Source organism: Callorhinchus milii, unplaced genomic scaffold (genome assembly GCF_018977255.1).
Source record: "Callorhinchus milii isolate IMCB2004 unplaced genomic scaffold, IMCB_Cmil_1.0 Scaffold3, whole genome shotgun sequence".
In the NCBI taxonomy this organism is placed as follows: Eukaryota; Metazoa; Chordata; class Chondrichthyes; order Chimaeriformes; family Callorhinchidae; genus Callorhinchus; species Callorhinchus milii.
In genome coordinates, this window is record NW_024704744.1 from 70736166 (window position 1) to 70760436 (window position 24271).

A 24271-nucleotide genomic window follows, 5' to 3' on the forward strand; every position below is an offset into this window, starting at 1 on the left:
AAAGTTTAAATGTATTTTAGACTCAACAACAACAACTTGGATTTATATTGCGCCCTCCACGCCGGATGGCATCTCAGAGTGCTTTACAGTAACGGATCCCGGGACTGAGTCAGGGGGAGGAAGGTGACCAAAGGGACAGTCGAAAAGAAAGGTCTTCAGCGGAGACCTGAAAATGGGAAGGGAGGGAGCGAGACGAAGGGATTTGATTTGTAGTTTGCTTCTTCAAATAGGTGATGTAAAGGAAGGCAAGTTATATCAACAGATACTTATTCTTCTGGATCACGATCTAATTTGAACAGTGTGTTTACATCCACACCACTTCATCTGAAAGCTGATGTGTTACAAAGACGTGACAAGTTAATCTGGATAAATGAAGGAGCAAACCACCACCTCATCTTCATGAACACAATATCACAATACAAATTTAGATTCATATAGCATCTTTCACATTAGGAGGACATAACAAGTGCTTATGTGGTGCAACACAGTAACACATTGTCGTATTATTCTGTATACCAGAACAAGGTGACATTCTTTTTGTATGTGATTACACAATGAAAACAAATTGGATTGGGCTTCTTTTGAAATCCAAGACTGACAGAAGAACATTCTCCCTTTAAACAATGTATGAATCAGTCACACACGCTTTCTGGTTAACCTTGAAACCTGCTGTACTGAACTCCGTACCCCCATCACACCAGGTCTAGCTGGGTCCCTATTGCGAATGGATCAATTTCAAGATCCTTACACTCGCTTTCAAAACCCTTCATACCCTGCCACCTCCCTACCTCTCTGATCTGCTTACTTCCCAACCCACTACACGCTGCCTCCACTCAACTGGCTCCAGCCTCCTGCGTGTCCCTTGTGACTTCCGTTCCACCATTGGTGGCCGTGCTTTCAGCCACTACGTCCCGAAACTCTGGAACACGCTTCCTTTATTCCTCCACCTTACCCCTTCCTTCCCTATCTTCAAGTCGTGCCTGAAGACTTTTCTCTTCACTTGTGCTTATGGTCAGCCCTCTCCTTCAGCGTGAGGGGTGCTTAATAAATGCAAGTGTTGTTGTTGTTGTTAATATTAAGTGTGGCTGTTTTATTCTGACCTGGTGGCACACATTGCCCCTCGAAGTAACATTTAAATATTCTGGTTCATCTGTAATAATAATAATCTTTGCGTTTGATATGGAGCCTTATCACGTCTTTGAGATTTCTCAAAGTGCTTCAAAGAATATATTGTAAAGTGAATTGACTGTGTATTTTGTGGGGTAAACGCGGCAGCCAACAGTAATGTCCCACAAACAGTCGTGGATTGAGTGACCAACCGAGGAGCCGATGGGTCATCAATGGCACCACCTTCCTGTTGCTTTCCGTGATGTCTTATACCTCTCGCTCCACCCCCACCCCTATTATCTCCGCCACTGTGTTTTACATCAGCAGGACATCTCAAAGCGCTTCACAGAATTTACTGTAAAATGTACTGAATGTGGATTTTGTGCACAAACGACTCTAGCCTTGCTATCTAAACACTTTAGCTTCAAAGATATAAGAGACCATTGATTTGATTATGAGCATTTCACATTGATTAAGTATCTTAATCATCCAAGTGAGGCTTTTAAAAGGGAATGGTTCATTAATCTAGCAGAGGAATGAGGGAATAAACCACTAATGGTTCAGTGAAACAGTAAAAAAAAGATATCTTAATTGATGAGGTCCTTTGAGGAGAACTTCTCCTCATTCCCCCACCTGTCATCGGTACTGAAAGAGGAACGTTCTATGGGATATTTTGTATCACTGTTCCTATGTTGTAGACCATCATACACCCCAATGGTTGAATACTCCTTTAAGAGTAAATTGACAATTAATAAAAGAGTCGATAAGAAGAAGGGCCGGAGGTACAAGAGGACATTGGGAGGGGGACAAAGTGCATGGTTTAGAGTGGGGGATTTTTGAGTGTTTCGATTGACAAATGAAGAAGCTACTAACATACTTGGATTTGCATCCTTGATTTGGATCGAGTTATATTACAGCAAGAATGGTAATGCCTTTTCATGTCATCCTTATAGAATACCCACTCTGCGTCTTCCCATTACAGCTGAATATTAGCTGAGTCCAGGGTCCGGGTCTCAACCACATTTCCTGGAACCTCATTCCACAAGGAAAACAACAGGGATCCCTAGACCGAAAGGAGCTGACCTCTCCTGGTGCCTCCTGTCCTTCTGTGCAGTTTTCTTTCTCTATTGCTTGGATTAGGCGGCTGCTTTTCTTCTCCTCCAGCATGATGTCTGCCTTAGCTAGAGTGCCCACCACTTGCTGGTCTGGCCTCCAAACACTGGAGGAACAATCAAACCAGTGCACTACCACATAAATCACTCAATATTGTAATATTCCAATTACCTTCCTTTTTTTGTCACGACAATAGTTACTGTGAAGCATTTTCAGACATTTCAATCTACAAGGCAGTATAAAAATCCAAGTTGTTTATTTCACAATATCCAGCACTTCTATGTTCCTTTACTTTATTGTTTTTTTTCCATCTTACTGTTGTAATTCTTATTAATAATTTCACAATATTACTTGGTATATTGACAAGATATTCGGGTGACAAAAGTATTTCTGTAACTTGCCATCGCTGGTGCTCTTGGAAAAGTGATTGCAAGTTTCTATTCTCACATGTTTGGTTATCTTTCACATTAACAATAATATCAGAACATTGATCTTTGTACCTCACGAGACTTATTTTAACATCCGGCCAACGCTGGGTGTAATTATCAGACCTGCATCATGTTTAGCGCCTAGGAAATTTTAAACAACAATAATAAAATAATATTCCTTTTATTTGATGTAGTTCCTTTCACATCAGGAGGATGTCTCAAAGCAATTCACAGGATTTACTGTAAAGTGTAGTGACGTAGTTTGCAGGTGAACGCAGTGAATGACCCTTGTCAATTTTAATGGTGCTGTAGGATCGTTAGCATGCAGTTTAAAGGCAGTTTAACGTCTTATCTGAGCAAAACGACGATTAGTAAAAATTCCAGGAAGCTTCAATGCAAAATTAATTGGTTTTATGACAATGTTAATTTTAACAACATTAAATGTTATGGTGAGTGGAGTTTCATCTTCCAACTCCCTCTGTTTTCCCTGCCACCACCCCGCCCACCATGGAAAACACCTTTGAGTATCTTACAAAGTTTTGATAAAAGATCCCATGTCTTCTGAATGTCTTCTAAACTTTTCTATGCAGCTGTGCAAGAATAATCCTCTGTACAAGACTCACATTAATTCCGTGAGCAGTTTATATCTATTGGTTTCCGGCATCTGTAGCTAATGAACGGATGCTGGCATGGAGTATTAGGTCAGGATAAATGAAAGATTCTGATGAGGGAGATGGTTTGGGAAAATCTCTGCAATGATTCTGTTGTAAACAGAGAGGCTTCCAAGAGAAGCATAATGTGCGATTTTATCTTGGGAGGGCTCAGAAAACAACTTCTGTGTGTAACTAGTTGCATCAAAGATTAGTCTGTTAATTATCATCGTAAATAACTTTTAGAGGGTGGAGACCTATACCTTTATGGCATAGATGCTTTTAATGCACCTCATGACAAATCTATCTGGGATATAAATATTTTATGATAAATGTTCAACTGAGAATCGATTCACTACTCAGGTTCAACCTTTTATAGGTTGAGCAATCCATATGATTGTATATTTTAATTATGTGAATAGAGCTGAATTACAAGTGGTCAGCCAGAGGATTTGAGATGGGTTTTCTAGAGTAAGATGGAACATGTTTGTCCATTACTTTTCCACGTTGTATCAGATTTTCTTTTCTGTCTATCACTTTGTTTAGCTAATACCTATTGAACACTGGTAGTTGTGGTACAAATAGTTGAATCTTATAATAATTGTAATTTGCATTTTGAGAAGAATAAAAAGCACTAACATTATAGTGCTGGTGGAATATAAAAATGCTGGATGATGTGAAAGAAAAAGCCTACATTTATGTCAAACCATTTTAAAGTGTTTCACAGATAACTATTGTGATGTACAACATGAAAAAAAACAAAGATTATTGTAATAGTGGTTCGGATAAATAAAGCCTTTCAACCCATTTAATATGATCCTTCCAAAATATCAAATCTACTGTGTTTCCAATAACAACAGCCACCGCAACAGCTTGCATTTATATAGCGCCCTTCACATAGGATAACATCTCATAACACTTCACGAGACAGGGTTGGACACCAAGCAAGGAAGAATAGAGAGATGACCATAGGTCAAAGATATGGTTTTTAAGTGGGATTTAAAGAAAGACAGTGAACGGGATGTGGGGGGGGGGGGGGAGGGGAGACTGAGAGCTAAAGGGTGGGAATAGCAGAGGTTGGGACAAGATATGTTTTCTTGCCAAGAAACCAAGAAACATCAGAATGTCTCTTAAATGAGTCAACTGTCCAGGCCCTCAACTGCCCTTCCTGGAAACCCATTCCAGCTATTGATTGCCTTTTATGCAAATAATTATACTCTGGTCTCCGTCTGGAAATTACTTTTCATGGACCATCAACCTTTGCCATCTTATCCTGCCATCTTGGCGTATGTAAAACTGTTATTCTGGATTTACTTTCTGGATTCCACTACAACAACAGCAACAACAAGATTACATTTGTATAACGCCTTTCATGTCGGGAGGATGTCCCAAGACGCTGCCTGTGTTATAATGAATAATAATTATCCTTGCATTTGGTATAATCACTTCATCAAGATTTTATAAAGCACTTCACAGGATACACTGTTAAGTGGAGCGATTGTGTGTTTTGTGGGCAAACATGGCAACCAGTTTGCACATAGCAATGTCCCACAAACAGCCGTGGAATGAGTGACCAATTTTATTTGGGGTTATTGTTGGCCAGGACACTGGGAGAAACTCCTTTCTCTTTTTGGGTCATACCATGGGATGTTTAATGTCCACCTGAACAGGCAGATGGGACCTTGGTTTGACTTCTCATCCGAGGGAAGGCACCTCCAACAATGCATTGCATTGGAGTGTCAACTTAGACAATGTGATTCCAAATCCCGACATGGAGCTTGAACCCACAACTTCCTAACTCAGAGGTGAGAGTGCTACCACTGAGCCAGGCTGACACACATATTCCGACAGCCCCATTTAAAACTGTACGCCTGTAAGCCAACTGCAGGGAGCGCTGGAACAGTTTCATTCAGTGGTGGCTCTAAGGTTGGTGTGCCCATTATTCTTTGCCTGCATTTTTTGGACAATTTTGGCCGTTTAAAGGAGATTTACCAGTATTCCTGGAGATTTCAAAGCTTTTTCAGATATCAGAAGAGTCTTGGCCCAAAACGAGAGCGAACAGCAGATTTGGGGAGATTTGAACATCTGAATGCAGGGCTGAGCACATCCTGCTTCCCAAATAATTGGCCAAATAAAAATAATTCAGTCACCATATCACCAATTCAAAGGTAAGATCCGATCAAGTACAACATCAAAGTGTCCCTTTAGATAACCTTATACATAAAGGCTTCACTCAGTTAGACAATCTTATCGCAAAGCTTTTGCTTTCGCACACCTAGCTCCAGGTTAGCAGTGCAGATGACACCAAGCATTTTTACCATTATCAGGAAACATCACTTAATTGGGAGTCCTGCGAAGATGAGGTTTCTTATACTGATCTCTCTAATTGAGTGATCGATCCTGCATGTCTGCGACAGTCAGCAGATGTTAATGTGCCTGCGGTCACAATAGTAAAAATAACCACCATATTTCTTTTAACTTTCTTTTTTTATCTTTTAATTTATTAATGCTATTACATCAGTAATAAATTCTAAAAAAAAGCCTTTTAAAACTTCAGGCATATTAACATCTGATAAACGTTACACATGAACAAAAACAATTCACTGTAGCAGTGAACGCTTCAGGTACAGAGGGACTGTGAAGTGAAGGACATCAATGGAAATTTCTTAACTATTTTATATTTTGTTCACGTAAACAATGTTCTTTTTTCTCACCATGACAAGGCATTGAAAGTGTGTTTGCAGACTTAATTTCTAATTGCAGGGCAAGACAGTGTACACGAGTCGATAAAATAAGATTTCTGTCTCTTTAACACTATGTAGAATCACAGAGTAAAAGCTCACCCGTATTTGTCTGTAATGGCTAGTGAAACATTTATTTGGTGTCACTTTAACAATGTGTATGCCTGCAATGAAACGTACACCAGTGCCAATGTAAAACAGCTTGTTCTGGCTCACTGCCAGCACCTTTGTAATGCTTATTAGTTCAGATGAGAAGGACTTGGTCTGAAGTTTGATTTCGTTCCTCTCCCTGCACTCTCTCACTTGTATCCTCCTCCTCCTTACGCTCAGGCAAAGCAGTCTGACTGTGAAGCGCTGTCATCAATAGTAAACGCTGTTAAATTCATCCTCCCTGATTCTGTACGTTGCTTTCTTTCTAGGTGGGTCAATTGACATGAAGTGTGATCGTCCAGGCGACAGTGTCAGATTGTGACACTGAATTTTTTTCTCCCGTGGATGCTGATTATGGCAATGTCACTCCATCACAAATCACCTGCAGTTGCTCTTCTGCAGAAGATTCAGGCTAGTGAATTGGATACTTTTGGCAGGCAAACTCTACAGTTACCTATAAGTGGGGATGGACCTCTAAATGAAATGTATGTCGAAAAAAATCGAGCAGGGACAATGAATTACCCAGAAGGTGGCTATGAATTTGCTGCTGCAGCTACACTGTATAACCCAGCAAGTCTCAGCTATGCAGCCTCGACTGACTCTCATGGTTCCGGCAGCCTAGGAGGCCTTCACTCGCTTAACAGCATGTCTCCAAACCCACTGGTGTTTTTACAGACAGCTCCACAACTATCGCCGTTTGTCACCCATGGACAACAGGTACCATACTACGTGGAAAACGAACAAAGTAGCTGCAGCAGCTTTGGACTACGGGAGGCAACCCCGTCCACATTTTACAGGTAAGCTCTTTTTAATGCCGTTTGCAGTAAAGCCACACTCTTATTCTCCTTGAACTTTGTTTTGTTCTCTCAAAGTTTACTTCCCGGAGAGATGGTCTGCAACATTCAATCCGGCATTACAGCGTCCAGTTTGAATGCAACTGTGACATTTGATACACTTGTACATTATTTTCGGCAATTCATTCAGTGTTCACACAGTGACTTTTACTTTCAATTAATGTTACAGAGTGTACCCAGACAGACTGAATCTCCATGTGACTGACAGGCTGGCTATGTTTTGGCTTTTTGCTGTTCTGAATTTATTTGTAGAAATCCCACGTTTTTTCTAATTTTGTAGGAGAGACATTGGCAAAATCCTAACTACATTAAGTTTTTATCAATGCACTATGATCACAATTTAAGAAACTTTGACTGGTATAACTCTGAAGTTAAGTTAACTTAAGTTAAGTGATCAAGATGTGTTATAAAACTCGGTGTGTTATGCAATAATAAACACTGCAGAAGACACACTGGTTCTTCAAGTTCTGTGTTTGGCTGTTTGCTCAGGCAAGAGTACCTTATTCTCCGAGGACATGATAAAGAGTTGGGGAAATTATGTACTTTTTCCAATAGCTTCACAATTCCTGTAACAGCATTCCCTTCTAATATAATACACTATAAATGTACATTTAGATAACACCTTTCGTGTCGAAAGGATGTCCCAAGGCGCTGGTCAGTCCATCATTTATCCTGAGATGAGGTGATGGCACCAAGCAGGATGGTACTGCTATTTTAATGATGCAGCGAGAGTGACTGTGTAAAGACTCTGGAAATGATAGTATAAATGCAGAAATTAACCCCTGTTGCAAACAGCCATGTAACCAGAAAACCTGTAACAAAATTATTTCCCCAGTAATGTCCCTTTACTCAGCAGGCGAGATATCGGTAGTTTTAAACAAGGCATACAAGGGTGAGACATTGCCCCCTTTATTCATTGTCAAATGTTGGTGTACATTGCTTTAAATTAGATAATTATAAATTGGTACAAATCTAGCCCACTGCAACTGTTGTAAAGTGGTGTTCAGGATATAAGAAAGGAGGACTGCAGATCTCACTTACAGCTCAAATGATTCTGGCAATGCACACAGGTGCAAAAACTGTAAAACTTCTAACAATGTTTAAAAGAAATTCTGTGCTTGGCTGATTAAATCAGAAAGAGCTTCTAACTTGTATTCTGAAGAGATATATAAAACTCTTAGGATGGCCGTATATATCAATGTCTTTTTGAGAACGATTGTGCCATCATCGCACCCCCCGACCCACCTCACCCCCCCTCCCAACCACAATAGCTGCAGTCCCCAGCCTAAAGAGAATATACTGTCCCTGCAGTTGTTTGGGTGTTGGGAGGGGGCAAGGATAGAAGCCTGGGGAAAAAGCTGAGATGTTAAAGGTCGTAAATATTAGTCCTCAATTTGAGAGAGGAAAACAGTGATGCCACAATTCCCTGATCGCTCGCCCCCACTTAAATACAATGTCCTGTCACTGTGGTTGTTCTGGGGTGAGGATAGAATCCTAAACAGTAGTGATTGAGGATTTCAGTATCATTTTGATAAAATGACACAGTTCCTCCCCCCAACTCCCAATTTATATGTAATAAACGCCTGCAATGTCTTTACTGTCTATAATGTTCTGGTGGTGGGAGCAGAAGCCTACATATTTGGTAAAAGTATTGTTACAGAATGCTCTCTTCATGCCCATGCAGTGTTACTTTCAAACTCATAGACATAACACGTTCACTTCTCTTGTAGGATATTGCAGGACTCAGCTCGGCTCTGATCAGCTGTCTATGGAACAAAATTAAGAAGCTATACCAAATGCAAGGATCATAATTTCTGGTCCCTTGCTTAAGCTCAGGGTGGAGTGCAAGTTCTGTGCTATTTTTCATTTGAAACGTGGATGGAAAAACTATTCCCAGAAAATGCAAATGAAGCAGTTTCCACATACAATGTGATATAAAACAAGGGCAGCAGACAGGACATGTGAAAACTTGATCCCACCCCCAAGCATTGTATATTTTATTTACAGACTTCAAAACAACCTATAACAATGATCCTTGCATTTGGTATAGCTTCTTAATCACATCATCAAGATGTCTCAAAGTGCTTCACACGATTTACTGTAAAGTGTAAGGATTCCGTACCCCCATCACACCCAGTTCTACCAGCTTCACAGGTTCTCTATCGCTGAACGGATCGATTTCAAGATGCTTACACTTGTTTTCAAATCCTTTCATGTCCAGGCACCTCCCTACCTCTCCGACCTGCTTACTCCCCAACCCACAACCTGCTGCCTCTGCTCGACTGGCTCCAGACTCCTGCAAGTCCTTTGTGCCCTCCGTTCTACCATTAGTGGCCGTGCTATCAGATCGTGAAAGTTATCAGTTGTTAGTCGATTGGCAGATCGCTTTCTGGGGGTAATAATACCTTCAAAATGAAAATTGGTCACTCAATCTACGACTGTTTGTGGACACTGCTGTGCGCAATTGGCTGCCGTGTTTCACCCACAAATATACACAGTCAATCCACTTTACAGTATATTCTGTGAAGCGCCTTGAGACGTCTCAACGATGTGATAAGGTGTTATATCAAATGCAAGGATTATTATTATTATTATTTTATTATCGCGCCTGAAGATCTTCTCTTTGACCATGCCTACGATCACCTCCCCCCGGCTCAGCATCGTGCTCCACCACGATCAAGCACTCTGGGACTCAACCCTGCGTGCGGGGCACTATATAAATGCAAGTTGTTGTTGTTGTGGTTGTTGACTGGATAATTACCAACTGGGTATTTGAGGGCGATGGTAGCAGCCAATTGCAATTTGTTGACAAACTCACTTCTTCTTTCGATTAGTGCCGTAGGATCTTTAACGTCCACCCGAACAGGCAGACGGGGCCTCAGTTTAATATCTCAATCAAACTACTGGGCTTCCAACAATGCAGCATCAACAACAACTTGCATTTATGTAGCGCCCCTCAGGCAGGGCAGCGTGCTCGAGCGCTTGCTCTGTGCACTGCACTGGAGTGTCAACTGAGGTTATGAGCTCAATGTCTTAACGTAAGAATAACAAGGAACCTAGCGTTCCGCTTTCCTGTTAATTCCTTCTTTTTTAGTTGTTGGTAATCCTGTTATATTTCTTGCCCCTCCACGTGTAACATTTTGAGTTGAAAGCTCAGCCATATCCTTTACTCCTCTCTCAATGCTGTTCTGTAACAGATCGTAAGACAAGCCTAAGATTAGCCTTCATGTTTCCTTCAGGTTTCTTGTGAACAAGGCACGCAGCCTCGCAAGGAACTTGCTGCCTGAGTATGAATCACAGTATGAAGCTATGCCCTGTAGCTCTGTGATACAGTTAGCACATAATGTTCACAGTGTCACTAACCACCAGCAATGCAGCACTGTTTTGATGAGAATTGCTGGGATCAATTTGCCTGCTGTGTTCACCTGCAAATCCACAAATCACTACACAGTATAATCTTGATAAAGCACTTTATCAAATGCAACGATTATTAAAATATCAATATTGTGCAATATTATTCCTCAATCCTACCACTTCAAATTGTAATAAGAGTGAATAAGCCTCGCATTATTCAACATTTTTTTCTAACAAAAAAAGGAATGAGCCACAAATGTGTAAGGAATGAAAGAGTGGCAGGTTCCAGCTCAGCGCTATTTAACAAACTGGAAATGTTTTGAGACCCGGTTTATGTACCAGGGTATACAGGTTACACTGTTAACATAATGACAAATTAGGGATTAATCCTGAGATGAGGGCAGTTGGTTGATTTAATCCGAAAACAGCTAAAATAGAAAACATAACTTGTTATAATAGCTGTGAACTACTTAATGAAGTGGCCAAAAACATGAAGCACACCCCAGAGCACAATGCGCTGAAATTCAGACACCTCTCAGCTTTGAATGAATTGAGTCTTAATCTAGGTTCAATGTGAAAAGCGGGTATTGTGTGGAACCATTTAACCTTTCACTTTTGAGTTTACATGTGAAAAGCAGCTCCAAACGCCACAGTGATCATTCTTGCTCCTAAATTATATTTGGTGTATGTCCTTGACAATGGTTCCCATACATAAAAGTAAGAGTGATAAACTGTTGGGAATCTGTTCGTGCCTGAGCTGCTCACTCCTCCGCTCATGTACCACTTGTTGGATGAGGCTTTTGTTCACACACTCAGTCTCATTCCTCTTATTTTCACAACATTTTTGTGTTGCAACTAATTTGGGTATTTTAATGGCTACTTCATTGCGTAATGCCCTGCAGTGATAGGGGTAGTTTACTCATTATTTCATTGATCAGATATGGACACTTATGCAATGTTTGTTGACAATCTAAATTGTTAGATTCTAAATATGACTGCTGTTGCTTTCACAAACACAAATACCTTTGTTGGTAAACTAAATAACTGGTTGTTATAAAAGTTAGTAAAACAATTGTTTAAAAAAATAAACAAATTAATGGGCAGGACTAACAAAGCAAAGTAGCAATAATCTTTGCAATTGTTATAGCTCCTTATCAAGTCGAAATGTTTTAAAATGCACCTCGGTAATTGGTGTTAATTACTAGTGCTATGAAGGTGAACGCAGCAGCTACTTTTCAAATAGAATAAAAAGTTTATGGATATCAATGCAAAGCAGCTTTTTCAGATCCAGAGTGAAGTATATATATTATGTGAAAGCTCCAGTGAAGAGAGTGAATTAACAAGGAATCTCTTAACACTAAATATGAACCAAGTCAGTCAATATGAGCATCACTCAAAGTGGCTGCATAATTCTCTCTATCAGATTGTCCTGACTTCCTGATTGGAATAAAAATAATTTCCTTTCAAATTGCTGTAAATCGTTTTCCCCTCTTCTTTCTCTTTAATAAATTCCATTTTATACAATGAGAGGTACAAAGCACACACCCTACTTCACACACGACATACTGTACTTGGAATATAAGTGATTTACGTTCTGTGGGCTAACCATTTACCTCCTACCAAGAACAGCATCGCCTGGAGGAACTCATACTGCTTACCTAATTCTAAGGAGCATTAGTCGCAGGTTGATGAGAGCCAAAACTTAGGGACCCCAGTGTGCGTATTAGGGTTCTGCTGGATTCTAACCACCTAAACTGCAAAGCATTTGAGAGACTATGTGACAAGCTTCTTGCTGTTTGCATAGCTCAGCCCACTCTACCCATTAGGGCTTTGACATGCGGGATTTACAGCAGCTGAGCGGGAAGAATCCCAGCCCCCAATAACTGGTCTGCTCTTCCAGGTCATCCAAGGAGCCAGACTGGCTGGTCTGTCACCAGAGGTGTTCTGGAATAGCCCAGCCCTGACTTCTCACACAGTAAGCCTGTTCCCGAGCTCTGCTCATCTCCCTCCACTGTGTTAAGTGCCGAGAGTTGTTGCAGGAGTTTAGATACATCTCCTTCTAAATTTGGACAACCTCCTGACACATGATATCCCTGAAGTCTACAGCCGTTCAACGAGGCAAGTGGTTTTGTCTGTCTTGTCTGTCTGTCTGTGTGTCCAAAATTAGTCAAAGTGAAGTGAAAATAAAACGTTACCTCAGCAACAAGGACCAGTATGAGAGAGCACGTGCTGGAAACCTACAGGTTTACATCAACAACAGCTTACTTACACCGCACATTTATTTTATTGGGTGTGAATTGCCAAAACCTAAATCTTGTCCTTTTCCCAACCGTCCACAACCACCCGTCTCCTCTCCCAACCCATCTTCCTCCCAAACTACTGTATTGTACTGTGCTTGTCTTTGAGCTTATTGTGTGTGCTCCTGCCTTGCTAAGCGCACTGACTTGTTGCACTGTGCTCGGTGTGCTTTTACCCCCCGCAGGATTAATGCTGACAATAGGCGTCAACGGGGCAGCGACCACCTATCGAGCACCAGCGAGCAGAGCAGCCCGTCAGCGGGAGCTCTCGAGTCCAGCAAGGAGACCCGATACTGCGCTGTGTGTAGTGACTACGCCTCGGGCTATCATTATGGAGTCTGGTCATGTGAAGGTTGCAAGGCCTTTTTCAAGAGAAGCATTCAAGGTAACAGCTTATCTCTTAAACTCCAAAGCTATTTTTTTTGTCATGGCAACAAGAGCAAGTGGGGTCTTAAAGTATCAGCCAGTCCTTTGTCCTTTTATAATAATAATAATAATGATCCTTGCATTTGATATAGCGCTTTTCACGTCTTCGAGAGGTCTCAAAGCGCTTCACAGAATATACTGTAAAGCGAATTGACTGTATATTTGTGGGCGAAATATACAATCAACAACAGCTTGATGGTATCTAGTACCTTTCACGTAAAAGAACATCTAAACAAAAGAACATCTAAATAAAAGAACATCTGCAAGTATAGTTATCTTTTTATTTTGAGACGTTTTCTGTGTGTGTGTGTATGTGTGGATGGAATCATAAACATATTGTCTTAATTTTTCAAAGCAGCATGGTTGTTTTGGTAATAATTGATAGATTTAATAAAGTGAGCATAGATGCTGAGAAATCTCAAGATGCCCCAAAGGACTTACAATGAGCTGTTTTTATCTGGTAGAACATGATGGTGGAGCCTAGCAAGACACTCCATTAATTGGAAGATGAATTATATGGATTTGACAATCCTAAATAACAGCTGGCTGTTGCATTTTGATTTTAATACCTATAGAAACAAGCCAAATGAAAACGGTCCTCTGTTTTTTACCCTCCACCCCACCTCCACCCAACCCACTCCTCTCCCTCACCACACACACACATATACACACACACAGGATTACTTTGTGGTGATGAGCAATTCTGACATTTAATTTTATAGCTGGAGTGCCCCATAAAGTGGCTGCGAAAACTGGGAGATTTACAGTGAACTTTTAAAAAAAAGGACACTTTAAACCAAACCAAAATATTCATATTCTCCATTCTGCTTGTGTGTAGACTGCATGTTTACTCTTTTCATTAAGAATTGTCTTGGTTTCCACTTTCTCTTTGATATGAATATTAAGTTAGAAAGCTTGGGCAAATTAAAGTCAAACTTGCATCAGAGCTATCTTCCAATCAACAACTAAACAATGTTGAATTCTTGTTTCTCCCAGTCTTTACAAAGGAAAAAAATATCCTCATGTTCTTTTCCCTATTGACTGTTGCAATAGCAGCTTGATTGTATCTAGTACCTTTCACGTAAAAGAACATCTAAAGCACTTGGTAAATATAGTTTTGGAAAACAGGGATTTCCCAAGAGGGCAATAAAAATTTTATGATCTTGACCACAGGCTTTTTAAAGAATTTTTTGAGAGCAAAAAGGTGGGTAACAAGGTGAATGAAGTGTTTTGGAGAAGAGTTCAGAGGATGGCTGTGTGGTGGCTGAAAGTTTAGCTGCGTGTGGTAAACCAAAGTGGTGAGCAATAGACTAGAGTTGGAAAAGCAAAGGATCCGAAAACAGAGGTGGAGAAAACTTCACATATTAGCGGCAAGTCTATGGAAGGATTTGAAGACAAAGACAAAGTTCTTAAATTCGAACCTCTGACAAACTAGGAATCAATGTAGTTAAGCAAGGATGGGGTTGATGTGGAGTCTTCTGTGAGAGAAAACCCAGGCTGAAGAATTGTGAATCACTGAAAGGTTTGGAAAGTGGAGTGAGGCAGATTGGTGAGACGAGCAATGGAAATCTTCTCACAGTCACAACAGCAATAACAGAGGATGTGAGGCAAAGGAGTAAGTGGCAATATACTCTTGCATGTGAGTCAGAAGGTTGTGGGTTCAAGACCCACAATGGCCTTTGATTTCATAGTGTAGGGCAGTGTGACAATGTGCTGCAATGTTAGAGGTGCTTTCCTTCAGATGAGATGTTAAACGAAACTCCTGTATGTCTGTTATGGTGGATGTTAAAGTACCCATGGTATCATTCAAAAGTGAAGGGAGTTTCTCCTGATATCCTGTTCTACAATCTCCCGTCCACCCTCCAAAGAAATTGTTCACTTACTTCATGCCCGTTTGTGACACATTCCTATACATCTACTAATACACAGAAACTTCACTTTACACTAAAAATCCTGCTTTGAGACATCTCAACAATGTGATAAGGTGCTATATCAAGTGCAAGGCTTATTATCATAATATTCAGGAGTAGGAAAAAGATGGTGTTGGCAATGGACCACATGTGTGGTTTGAAATGTGGGTGAAGCTCAAGCACACTTAATTCTGTAATTATCAATGTAAAGGATGATAGGGACATTGCAAAGGGATGTCCTTCCGACGTGAAAGGTGCTAAACAAATATAATTTTGTATTGTATAGAATCACCTGTGATACTTTCACTTGTCATTATGTTACTAAGAGCACCTGTAATTTTCTATGCAACTGCTTAGCTCCTGCTTGTTTGCATGTGGGTTTAGACACCAATAGACAAAGGTTTACAGTCAGGTGAGATTTTCGAATAGGTTTACTGTTTGTTTGCTTCATATCCCCTTGGTGGGTGTACCCTCAGCCATTTTGCCCCTGCTCTCTGTAACTCCATCCGATTGATTAAGATTTCAAAGGTAGTTTTGGCATTCTGTGCAAGTTTCATTTATGTATTCCTTCCAATGAATTTCACTGTATGAGAAAATTGCATGGGAACACGCTGCAACGTAAAGTAACCAGATATCTGAGACTCTGGTTAGATATTCTGTGTTTGACCACACAATTGAACATTTTCACAATGTATTTCTTTGGCCACATTAGAACTTTTCTTTAGTGGGAAGCCCCCACGGTTGATCCTTTGTTCTTTGAGTGTGGTTCCTTTTGTGTTTCACAAGTTGTTGCAGGTCACTGATTGTTGTGCAGTTTGAAGCTTGGACACACACGCTTGCTCTCATCTCAATTCACACACACATCCTTCAGGTGCTGGTGGCAATGTAGGTGTTTGTCAAAATGCCGTACAAGCATAGAAAGAACAGACTGGAGCAAACATAGCCGCCCTCCAATTGTGAAGCTTTACTACCAGATGATGATATCTCATTCTTTTATTTTTGTAATTTAAGATCTATTAAATATTCAAAGGAGCCTTGTTGGGGCAGTAACTTTGTAAAATGAACTAGCTTAAAATGAACCTGTGTATCATAAGTTTAACTCATTGCCAGCAGCAAGTTGAGCCTTCAAGATGGGTTTACAAATCCAGAGTGTTGGGCTGTGGTTGCAAGTCAGCTTGTTGAACAGTGTCTTTCCAGTTTGCTGGCTAGGAATTAAAATGTCTCTTTAATGTGGCCACATCAACGATTGATATCTGAGCTTTTAACTGCCTGAAAAAAGCCAGGTTTGGGAAAATGGCTCTAGCCTCCAAATGGAGGGTGGGAGCCGGGGGAAAAGGAATAGAGGGAGATTTTAGACATCATTTGTACAATTAGAAAAGATGGGGTATACAATCGGACACTGCAGAACCCCTAAGCCCATGCCAGTGCCACAGAAAGATCAGTGAATAGAACCTGCAAAATATAATAATCATTGCATTTAAATGAACGATTTTCACATCAGTAGGACATCTCAAAGCTCTTCACAAGCTTTGCTGTAAAGTGGAGTGACTGCGTATTTTGCCGATATACTAAAATATGGAAGCTACTCATTAATCATTCGTAAGTGCCTTGTGCTCTTGAATTGCATAACTTGACTTATATTATCTGTAAACTTAAGAATGCTAGATTATGCTTCTGAAGCTGCTTTTACATTGAAAAGAAAATGAAAGATGAATGGGTTAATCTGGTTGAAAAAACACTTCTAATCTATGCAGGTACTTTACTTGTTAGTGGGACCTGAGCTGTGGTTGGGATCAGAGATGCAGGTATTATTCAAGCAGGGAATGAGCAGGAGAGGGCATGACTTAGATAGAAAGTGGTCACGAGATGGGCATAACTCATGCAGGGAATGGTCAGGAAATAGCATTAATTGGGCTCGGAGCGGAGAGGATTCTTTTTGAAGGGTGGTTTAATTGAAAGCTCAGTTTGAACTTGCTCTTAATGCGTTTGATTTCTATTGTGCACAAGAGAAATGTTCCTCATCACCATGTCTTGTCACCTTATCACAGTCTTCCTTCACTGGCCAGGAAGTTAGAATCGGCTAAATCTGTGGTAAAGGTGTAGACCAAACTGTTCAAAGATCAACATATTGTTCTAAGTAATAGATACATGAGGGAGAATTGCACACAGGGACAGTGAACCAATTGGAACAATAATTTAGCTGTAGACATAATGATATAAACTGTGAAAAAAGTTATTGACATTTGCTTTATGCTGGTTTATAGACGGTTTTGTACTTTAATGGTGAATGAGTTACTAAGGTAATTTTGGACGTCCTCCAGATGAAAAAGGCGCTATGCAAATGTCATTTTACATTGTAATTTAACATCCAAATAACAATTTAGCATTTTCTTAGAACTCTGAAGATTCAATGTTATAGTAATAATAAAATACGACAATTTATGAATCTATCAAGTTCATCGATGGTGTAGTGTTGAACTGCAGTTTATGGACCAGGAGTTTGCTGGTTCGTATCCATGCTGAGTTTGCTGGTCTTAGCCAGGGGTGCATGGGAAGGCTAAATTGGCCCTGGGTTTCCCAGAGTTGGGGATGGGAAAACCAGCAAGGTTTGGTCCCTTTTCAGTACCCTCTACTGGATGTGTACGTATGTGGCAGCTATGATGCTGTCTACAGTCAAGTGGCCCGCAGATCACTCAATGCCAAGACTCGTGCATGAACGATGCCACTTGATCGGGACTGCATAGAGAGGCAAATACCAGTGGAATATGCCAAATTATAAAGAAAAATTAAATTTAGATTTTAAAAAAAGCAAAGACAAGTTGGAAAAGATAAAGGCCCAGTCTTTTATAACATTTCAAATATGCATTGAATTATGCTGAATGAATTCTTTGTTGAAAGCACTAACTGCTGCACCTTGAATTTGCAAGTGTGTGTCAGCTTTAGTGCTTTAGTGATAATCGAGAGTGATTAAATGTAACGTGAATGCCAATAACCCATTCAATAACCCACTCAACTTTGCAATTTGTGCTGTGTAAATGGTCTATTGTTATGAAATGATATCAGATACTTAACATTTGTGATGGGGGGTGAGAGTAATGTAAACTCCTTTCAACTGCTAATAACAAGACTGGTTGACATCCTTAGAGTTCAGATTCAGTGTTAACAATTCTGAAAACAAAACTATGAGATATGGGTTTTTTTGTGGTTGCTATTTGGATGCTGACCAATGGAATGTTGCAAGCAGAAGAGAGAGGCTTGGCCATCCTGCTACAGTATCCAAGATGCTAAATTATCTCCTAAAAAATCAATGTTCTCAGCCCCTTGTGCAGTCATTTATTTTAATTGTTCAAGGGAGGCGAGCAATGTTATTTTGAGCTTTATTAAGTTGTTCACAGTTTAGTTTTTGCTTCAATGTGGTTGGAGTTTGTGTGACACCTAATTATTGTAAAGCGTTGTATCATGGATTTATTTCTGAATGACATAGGTGGAAGGCACACACCAGTAATGGGGGTGGGGGCTGACTGGGTTAAAAATAATCTAACTCCTTTTCCTGTCTCCTTTATCACCGCGTGACTGACCCAGGCCTTCACTCTGCGTGGTGACTGTGGGGTCTGGTCCACATTCGTCTCCCACTCACAACCCTCTGTAGATAGCTGGACGTTTCAGGAGAATGCTTATGTCTAGATCAGTGGGGATCTTTCCCCCAACAGCCCCAAACCGCTGGTGGTTGAGACATTGCGGCTGTTTATTTGGGTATCTCTACAGCTGCCTCCAACCCTTAAGCCACTAAAATTCCCACCATTCTAAGCCACTCTTATCACCAGTTCAGCAGCCAGATCAGATCCTGAATTTTATTTTCTTAATTTGTAAACATTATTTTTTTTTCTTAATTTGCAATTTGATAAAACTGACCTGAGATTCAATTTCTCCAATTGTAGCTGTTGTGCCTGTGATTGCATACAGAAGTTGTGTGTGTGTGTGTGTGTGTTTGTGTTCGAGCACATATGTGGGTGTATGTTTGCACGGGTGCATGTGAGGGTACATGCATGTGTGTGCATGTGTGTATGCTTGCACGGGTATGTGTGTGCGTATGCGTGCCTAAACAGACCAACACCCATTAGAACATGCTTCGGTATGATTCAGGACCGTTTATATCATGGCCACATAGTGGTCCACTGACACTTCCTGTTTCCGAGGCTGACTGACCAGGCTTCCTGTATTTAAAACATCCGTGAGCATGGTTGTCAACTTCCTGTGTGTCAAATATGTGTGGTTTGCAGAAAGTAATGTCAGTGTCAACCAGACAACCTGGAAATGCTGACGGTCAACCATTTTTTGGGGGCAAGGGTTCTGATTTCAAGGGCAGGAGCTGTTTGTGAGTGATTGTGAGAGGAGGAGGGGGCTCCCCGTGAGCTGTGATGTATGCATTTGAGGAAGGAGAGAGGTGCATACTACCTGTGTGTGGTGTGTGTGTGTATGTGTGAAGACAGGTGTCCTGAGTCTCTAAAATGATTTGAAACCATCTTCAATATCGGAACATTTGTAAAATAATTGGAAAAATATAAGCATAAAAACCATGTGCCACACACAACGCTGCTATCCTTGCTGAGAGATCCCAAACTCTACCCATCAGTTTTGTGTTCCATCAAATCCCTCCTCGTTTGTACTGCAGGGTCCAACTTTCAGCCTTTGGTCCTAAATTAGAGTTCCTGTTATTATTCCTGTCTCTTCCTGTCTGTTAAATCACATCTCCTCCCTGTTGTATTCCAGATTCTGAGCTGGTTTTGAAATTAAGTTTCACCCTGAAAATAATGATTCATTCCCTTCCCCGCTTAAACACCCCACCACCACCACCGATTTACAACAACAACTTGCATTTATGTAGCGCCCTTTACTCAGGTAGCGTCTCAGAGTGTTTAAACCTGTACTATAAAGGTTTAATACTTTACATCAGACTGACAATTGTTGTTCCATGCTCCAGTCTAGAAATATTGGTCTCCCACATGCAGTATTGCTGCACCCTGTTTGCACTGAAGCGATTTGATCGCACAAAGGGCAAACTAGTGCTTGACGTAACAGTGCAAATGAAGATGGAAGCACTTTAATTTCTAAAATTGGTTTCTGTTTATCGGTTTAATACTTCAAGGTTTCTAAGGCTGCTTTTGTGGACTGTCGGAGCTGCTTGAAAAGTCGGAATTTGCTTCATGTAACAGTGTGAGAGCGAGAGAAAGATTTCTTCATACCAATGCTAGTTATGAGATAGCTTGTCTGACCTTGGTGTGGGAGAGAACAGTGTGTGTGCGCTGGGCTGGTTGTGCCAGTAAGTTTAGCAGTATGAATCCCGAAAACTTGAAAGTCACTTAATGAGGCCATTCTGATGCAAAAGAGAGGCCCCAACCTAAGCTGTAGAACACACTGTGATATCCATCGATTTATGCTGTCCTCTGAACCATGGCATTCTCTGTCCTGAGGTCTGTTTCAAAGAAATTAAAATTCCTTTTGCTTTAAAATTGGGACTGTTCGAATGCAGACATTTGTGGAGCATTTTTAAAAGAAAAAACAAAAAAAATTCTCTCTTCGCCATAAAAGTATTCTGGCACTGCCAATTGCACACAGCAGTGTCCGATAGCTTTATAGCAAGTCTGAAAATATTTATAGACGTGCTTTAACAAAAGGAAATCTCAGCAAGATGTCAACTATAATAATCCTTGTATATGATATACTCCTTTTACATCAAGTAGACACCTCGAAGCACCTCTCATCTCACATGATTTACTGTAAATTGTAGTGAACATGTTATTTTGTTGGTGAATTACTGCACAATTATAATTTCAAGCAGGATGTTAAAATCAACAGGAATTAGAATAAGATTGCTTCCAGGTACTCAGAACAACATAAGGGGAAAATTATTTAGTTTATTCCATCAATTATTTTTGCATTATTTTAACATTCTCCTTACTCCCAAATTCATGCCAAGTCTCTTTTTACTTTTGTTCTTGTTCATAGCTGGTATTGTTGCTGTATTTACCCAATTTAGCTTTTCATCTTAACTGGGACTAGAAATGGTTTCCTTCCTTCATATGAGATGTTAAACCAAGGTTCCACGTGCCTGTTCAGGTGGATATTAAAGATCCCGTGGTACTGTTCGAAAAGTGAAGGGATTTTCTCCTTGTGTCCTGGTCAACAATTCCCCCCCCACTGCCCCCACAAAAAAAAGGGGCTCACTGCATGGCTGTGTGTGGGACGTTACTGTGTGCAACTGGCTGCCGTGTTTCGCCCACAAACATTCACAGTCAATCCACTTTATAATATATCTTTGAACTTTGAACTGTGACTTAAATACAATTTGCTGAGTTCAGATTTAAATACATTTCATTAGGCAACCTTAATATGTAATCACTCAGCTGACACTGGATCTTGTTTTGCGAATGGGTGTTCAATTATCACCCATGCCTTGAGGGTAAATACACCGACTGGGGTTGCATGGAAACAGGAGCTTTGCAGTCTGTGCTGTTACCATAATGATAATAATATATTAATCCTTACATTTACTATCGCATCTTTCAAAGTAGGAGGATGTCTCAAAGTGCTTCACAGCATATAATATTGTAAAGTAGAGTTTAGAGTGACTGTGTATTTCATAGGTCAATGTGGCAGCCAATTTACGCACAGTAATGTCCCACAAAAGGAAATGATCAATTATATTTGAGGGATTGTTAGCCAGGACCCGAGGAGTAACTCACTTCACTTTAGATGATCCCAGCCAGGACAGCAATTGGGATCCTATCTTTTGGCCTTGATGCACCTGGGATAGCAGGCAGAAAATCAACCAGTGAACCCTGCCAGGCTCACATTTAAAGAACGGTCTCATGGGCGAAGATGCCCTCGGGCTGTTGGCACTTGTGAATCAGACTTCAACAATGCCTCAGCAAAACACACAGTTGCACCACATTACAGTATATCCTGTGAAGTGCTTTGAGATGTCTTGACAATGTGAAAAGGCACTATTTTGAATGCAAGGATTATTATATTGTTATTTTAAAAAATGTTAAAAAAAGTTTGCTGGATGTATTTTCTAACTTTTGCAATCTGGAAAGCAACAAGTTGGCCATAACTGATAGATTTACTCTTTAACCCTTTAAAGATCAATAAATGAGTAGCGTGCACAAAACACAGAGAGTTCCACATGACTGTGTTGCTTACATTTCCCATGCGTGTATATATGTATGTAGAATTATCAGTCTGGTTAGGATTCTCTTAAGCATGGTGATGGGTTTCTGCATGTCCATATCAAGTTCAGTAATGTGTACCATGCCCAAAAAATTCCTGAGATGGTGGAGAAAGGAGAAGAAAGAAGTAAAGCCTCCAAAGCCACTGAAATATTATACAATTTAACAGTGGGTCACAGTGGGTCATAGATATTATGATTAGCCCATCCCTTTGTGCTGGTTTGGTTCCACATTAGCATTTTTCACCATTTTTATATTTTTATATCATCTCAGACCACATTCACCATTCTATTGTGTAGGCTCAAATAGGGGCCTGGTTATCTTTTTATTCACAATGGCAAAAGAGATGTTGTGTGAAATTGACTTTTGAAGGTTCTGATGGATGGACACAGTGCACAGTCCAGGGAGGTAGAGAGAGCAGGGAGAGAAAATGCACAGAATTGAAACAAGTCCAAGTATGTTGAAGCATCTGAATTACTTGACACAAAGAGTGGTGAATATGTAGGAGGGAGGAAATGGAGGCAGATTCTGTCAGCGAAGCCAAGAGGGAATTAGATAGCCACTTGGTGAAGAAATTGTCTGAGGGGTATGAGAGATAGTAGAGTAGGATTATTTGCAGATGGACTGCGGTGTTCTATTCTAGTCATGTACATTGTTATGCCTAATAATAATCCCTCCAAAAAAACAAAATAATAAATTGGACATTTTCAATCAACGACTGTTTGTGGGACACTGCTGTGGGCAGTTGGCTGCCGCGTTTCGCCCACAAATATGCAGTCAATTCACTTTACAGCATATTCTGTGAGGCTCTTTAAGACGTCTAGAAGACGTGAAAAGCGCTATATCAAATGCAAGGATTATTATTATTATTATTATGGCAACACTGTAGTCATGGACTTGTGAAATATAAAGCATTCATAAGGCACGTCCAAGTTGTCACGTGGACAGGGGTGACTAGTTCAGTAGAGTACTGAAAGAAGGTGTTTGCTTTCCATTGCGTAATAGGTATGATCACTTGGTTGGAATTCATTTGTTCAAGGTTCCAATAACATTTTCTTCAGGCTGAGGCAGTGCCTTGACATTCAATTTATACAGTTTCTGAAGCTTTAATTACATTCAAATTTTTAATTGCTTTTTGATGTCACAAAAGAGGAAAAAAGCATTTCTTCAGATTTCAAAAGAAGTGTTTTCAGACATCTTGATATTGTAGTGTTCTTATATTTTTGCTAGAAAATAATATCTCGGGATACAGTGTATAGTTTGGGACACGATATGTCAAGCGACTGCCAGGATGGTGGAAGATGAGCTAGAAGGACCTTGGTCTTCTTTCACCTAGCAAACTCTTATGTTCTTAAGTTCTTATAGTACAATGCAATAAGATTTACATAGATAGTAATAATACTTGCATTTAATATAGTTGATTTTTCACGTCTTCGAGACCCCTCGAAGCGCTTTTCAGAATATATTTTAAAGTGAATTGACTGTATGTTTTGTGGGCAGCCAATTGCGCACAGCAGTGTCCCACAAACAGTCATGGATTGAGTGACCAATTTATTATTATTTTTGAAGGAATTATTACCCCCGGAAAAGCAACCTGCCAGTCGACTAATGACTGGTTCTACTTGCTGTTGGTTAAACAGAGGCGTGTGGAGTAACAAAACATTTTGCCCTGCTGGGAATCAAACCCAGGTCTCTCGCTTGTGAGACGAGTGCTCTAACCACTGAGCTACAGGATTCCAGATATAGCGCCTTTCATGTCAGGAGGACGTCTCAAGGGCGCTTTATACTGCTGTCTGGATATTCAAGCTTGTGGTGGAAGTTGATGAAGTTGGAGATGGGAAAAATGACTGAAAGCGCAATCAAAGATATACATCTTGAGGCAGGCTTTGAATTTCGGGAGGGAGGGAAGGAGCAAGTCAGAGGGACTCCAGGAAGGAATAACAAAGAGCAGGGGCAGAATGATTGAAAGCTGGTGGGTGGATTGCACTTAATAAAATTGGTGGTAAAGTAAA

The 24271-nt window shown here is 40.4% G+C and overlaps 1 protein-coding gene across 4 annotated transcripts in view; it reads left to right on the forward strand.

Annotated features, from left to right (window-relative positions):
* Positions 1–6341: 6341 nt before the first annotated feature.
* The window catches only part of esr1 (estrogen receptor 1), a 117949-nt gene continuing 100019 nt past the window's right edge, over positions 6342–24271 (forward strand). For all 4 annotated transcript variants that reach the window (XM_007894405.2, XM_007894403.2, XM_007894404.2 and 1 more), the window contains exons 1-2: positions 6342–6986; positions 12880–13079. In XM_007894405.2, coding sequence (XP_007892596.1) covers positions 6535–6986; positions 12880–13079 — 652 coding nt within the window. In that variant the 5' untranslated portion in view covers positions 6342–6534. The remainder of the gene's footprint in view (positions 6987–12879; positions 13080–24271) is intronic.